A 3738-nucleotide genomic window follows, 5' to 3' on the forward strand; every position below is an offset into this window, starting at 1 on the left:
GATCCTATTCTAATAAGATCCAGGGGAGCTGTTTGTGTTTTTCCACAGAATGAAGAAAATCCTTTTTGGGTCCCTGAAAGACTCACCCGAATCTTGTTGGATCAAGAAAGGCATACAACCCAGCCACCCAGTAAAGATGAGTAGGCCCCTTCTGCTGATGATCCTGACAATCGAAGTCGGGCTCGTTTAAGGGGAACCACGCTGGGGAATCATGTCAACCTTCCCGCTGCCTATGCTTGTGGTGTATAATGCCCAAGTTTACCCCAGATTCTTTGTAACTAATAAAAATTTAGGCCTTGCCTATCTACCCCGAGATGAGCAGATTGAGGAGCTTATGGAAAACAGGACTATACCCCTTAAGGGAAGTCTGTGTTTTCTAGTAGAAGGAAATAATTTTAGCAGCCCCTGTATTATACTAGGAAATCTTTCTTCAGCATGGTTGAAAGAAGCCATGGTTGGTGGCAAAGCCTTTAACATCGTGGCAAATCCCACAGTACTCTATGGGTGGTGGCCACGGTCTCCCACTACTAATAAAACTTCTGCCCCACCGATTCAACCAAAATTGGCCCCGTTTTGTACTGGCCGACAAGATAAAGGATTGGCCTTGCCATGGACGGAATGCCAATCCAGAGATGCCATGTGGGCCATGGAAGGCCTGTTCTCTTTTTCTCCCAATATAGGGAGAGGATCAAATTTTACTGTCATGGACCCCAACCAAGCTAATACAAACCCTTTTGATCAGTGGTTGCTCTGTGGAGCTAATGAAAGCTATACAGACCTTTCACCCCTGGCCATGTTAAAAAGAGGCAGGGGAGAGCTAAAACAGTTAAAATATAATTGACAAGAAAATTTTGGCAAACAACTCTCATCAGGCAAGAGTTCAGGATCAGGTCGTTGGACCACCACTGATATTAAATATAAGACCTTTGCCTATGAAAATTATGCTACCACCCCTGTCTGTGTTTGGCCACCATTTATTTGGATTGTTAGCAACAAAAGCCATGTTGAAGCTAGGCTGGAATGTGGGGAGGGGGACTGTTATTACACCTTATGCTGGGATGCTGAGAGGTTCCCCATTGCGATAGTGACCCGAATGCCACGTTTTGTACCTGTTCCGGTAGAGGCCCCCAATAGCATGTCATTATCTAGACAGAGAAGAGATTTCGGGATCTCAGCCATTGTTGTGGCTATAATTGCCACCACTGCAGTTGCAGCATCAGTTACAGCCTCTGCCCTTGCTCTGTCCAGTTCAGTGCAAGCTGCACAGAGCATTAATGATCTGTCCGCCACAGTATTTCTGGCTATAGATAAGCAGACCTCCGCTAATACTCAAATACAAGGAGGCCTTATGTTGGTCAATCAACGCATTGATCTAGTACAAGAGCAGTTGGATATTTCATGGCAAATGGCACAGCTGGGGTGTGTGCAGAAGCTCCCTGGCCTATGTATTACTTCTATCCCATATAAAAATTTTACTAGAGCAGCTAATCTATTTAAGAGCCTTTCTCAGTACATTTTGCAGAATTGGACTTCTGAATTTGAGCAGACGCTCCGCGAACTGAGGACGGCCGTACTCCAGATCAACTCCACACGTCTTGATCTTTCCTTCACCGAGGGACTGTCATCTTGGATCTCTTTAGCTGTTTCCTACTTCAAGGAATGGGTGGGAGTGGGAATGTTTGGTATGGCCATCTACTGCGGACTGGTATTTCTCCTATGGATGGTCTGCAGACTCAGAACCCAAAATAAGCAAGACAAGGTAGAGTAAAAATGTTTGGTATGGCCATCTGCTGCAGACTGGTATTTCTCCTATAGATGGTCTGCAGACTCAGAACCCAAAATAAGCAAGACAAGGTGGTTATTGCGCATGCACTTGCGGCCCTGGAACATGGGGCTTCCACTGACGTGTGGTTGACCATGCTCAAGCAATAGATTGCTGACAAGACAGCTCTTGCACGCCCGGAACCTAGGTTCATTGCACTGGGCAGAGTGTCCAACACAGCACCCAAAGAGGGTTGTTGAATAAGGTATCACACAGGGGGTCATTGTCCCGCTGAGAGACATGTCGTTCCGCATAAGGGTTGCCTGCCCGAGTTTCCCTTTCCTAGAAAAATGGCAGAGGACAGGTTGGGAGTATCCTGGGCTCCAGAGTAGACCTAGGGATGACTCCCATACATGGTCTGATCAAGATTTTAACTGGGAGGTTCGACCACTGTCTCTACCCTCTCATTTTGGGAAATCTATTTGCTTCATATAAAGTAAAAAGAGGGAGATGTGGGGAGCCACCTGCCACGCATGCCCGAAGTAATTTTCCACCTTCTAGTCTCTGCCTACCTCGTGGCGTGATATGGGCTGATGAGTTTGCGACCAATCAAGAGTTGCCACGTCCAAGACGGGCTTACTAACCTATATAAGGGCTGGGTTTCTGACATTCGGGGTCTTCTCCCTGTAAGCTTATGCTCTCCCTCTCAAGATGCATTAAAGCTTTTCTGCAGAAGGATCCTGAGTGTGCCGCGTCGTTCTTGCTGGCGAGACGATAGCGTGGGACAAGTAACCGCAAAACTGGATGTTTATCTCTCATTCTGCAAAATCTCAACTCTAAATGGATCAAAGAAGTCAATATAAAACATCATATTCTGAAACTGTTAGAGTAAAAATATATGTATACACTTCAACTTATAGGCACAGATATAGATTTTCTGATTAGGAAAGTAGCACAGAAAACAAGAATCACAACGAGCATAGAGATCTCATGAAACTAAAAATTCTTTGTACAGAAAAGAAACTGGGAATGTAATGAAGAATAACACATATAATAGGAGAAAAATATTTGCCCTGCAGAGAATGTGTGTCTAGAATATACAAATAACTGAAATAGTAAAACTCAAGAAAAAAAGATAAAAACAGTCATCCTTGCGTGGATCTTCTGCATGTTGTCAGCATTGCTGTAAGTTCACAAATTTGACTTGATAGACCTCAACATATATGACAAAATGCGTGAAGATCTGTGGTGGGCTATGAGTGGTATAGATAGGGAAGGGAGTCTAAATGTGGTTAAAATGAGTGAAATCCACAAAAATTCAACAGAAATGTGTTTTTAATTAAAAAGGGCAATGGAACTGAGCAAGGAGCTCTCAAAAAAGAAATGCTAATGGCTATAAATACTTGAAAAGTGTTCAGCATCTTTTGGTGTCAGAGAAATGCAGATTAAAGCTACTTTAAGACAACATCTCACACTAGTTGAATGCAAATAACAATGAATGCTATTGTAAATGTGCAGAGAGAAGCTTTAAATATGTCACTAGGAGTATAAACCAGTACATCCACTTTGGAAATCAGTCTGGAGCTTTCTCAAAAAGCTAGAACTAGAAGTCTCATTTTGTCTATATATCTCTTCTAAACAAAAACATGACCCAAAGATTCAGAGAGAAGCATAACACTTTTATAGATATTAAAATTACTCTTTTATTGCTGAAGCAGGTGCTTACTTGTAGTTATGACATCCTGAATTCTTTTTCTAAGGCTAGCCTTCACAAGTTTTTGCTTTCCCTATTGTGATATTACAGATTAAGCTGACACTTAATCAATACTTCCTCACACACCAAAATGAATCTACAGAGCTATGGGCTTTCTCTCTTACTCACTATCTCTCTCTTTCATCACTTGTTTTACAGTCTGTATAATGGTGCCAATGCTTCTTTTGCTGTCTAGTTTGTGAAGAACACATAATGACATTTT

The 3738-nt window shown here is 42.7% G+C and overlaps 1 protein-coding gene across 1 annotated transcript; it reads left to right on the top strand.

Annotated features, from left to right (window-relative positions):
- Positions 1-852: 852 nt before the first annotated feature.
- On the top strand, positions 853-2287 carry LOC103729211. Its single transcript, XM_008827201.2, has 2 exons — positions 853-1759; positions 1855-2287. Exons 1-2 carry the CDS (start codon positions 1094-1096, stop codon positions 1930-1932), a joined length of 744 nt encoding a protein of 247 aa, XP_008825423.1. The 5' UTR covers positions 853-1093; the 3' UTR covers positions 1933-2287.
- Positions 2288-3738: the final 1451 nt, after the last annotated feature.

This window comes from Nannospalax galili, unplaced genomic scaffold, assembly GCF_000622305.1.
Source record: "Nannospalax galili isolate Female #2095 unplaced genomic scaffold, S.galili_v1.0 scaffold131, whole genome shotgun sequence".
Lineage (NCBI taxonomy): Eukaryota > Metazoa > Chordata > Mammalia > Rodentia > Spalacidae > Nannospalax > Nannospalax galili.

Excerpts from the sequence above, each read along its gene's own strand:
- LOC103729211 (XM_008827201.2), top strand. The coding sequence starts at position 1,094 with ATGCCACGTTTTGTACCTGTTCCGGTAGAGGCCCCCAATAGCATGTCA. Across the intron at positions 1,760-1,854 it reads CCCAAAATAAGCAAGACAAG|GTGGTTATTGCGCATGCACT; the intron begins GTAGAGTAAAAA and ends AAGCAAGACAAG.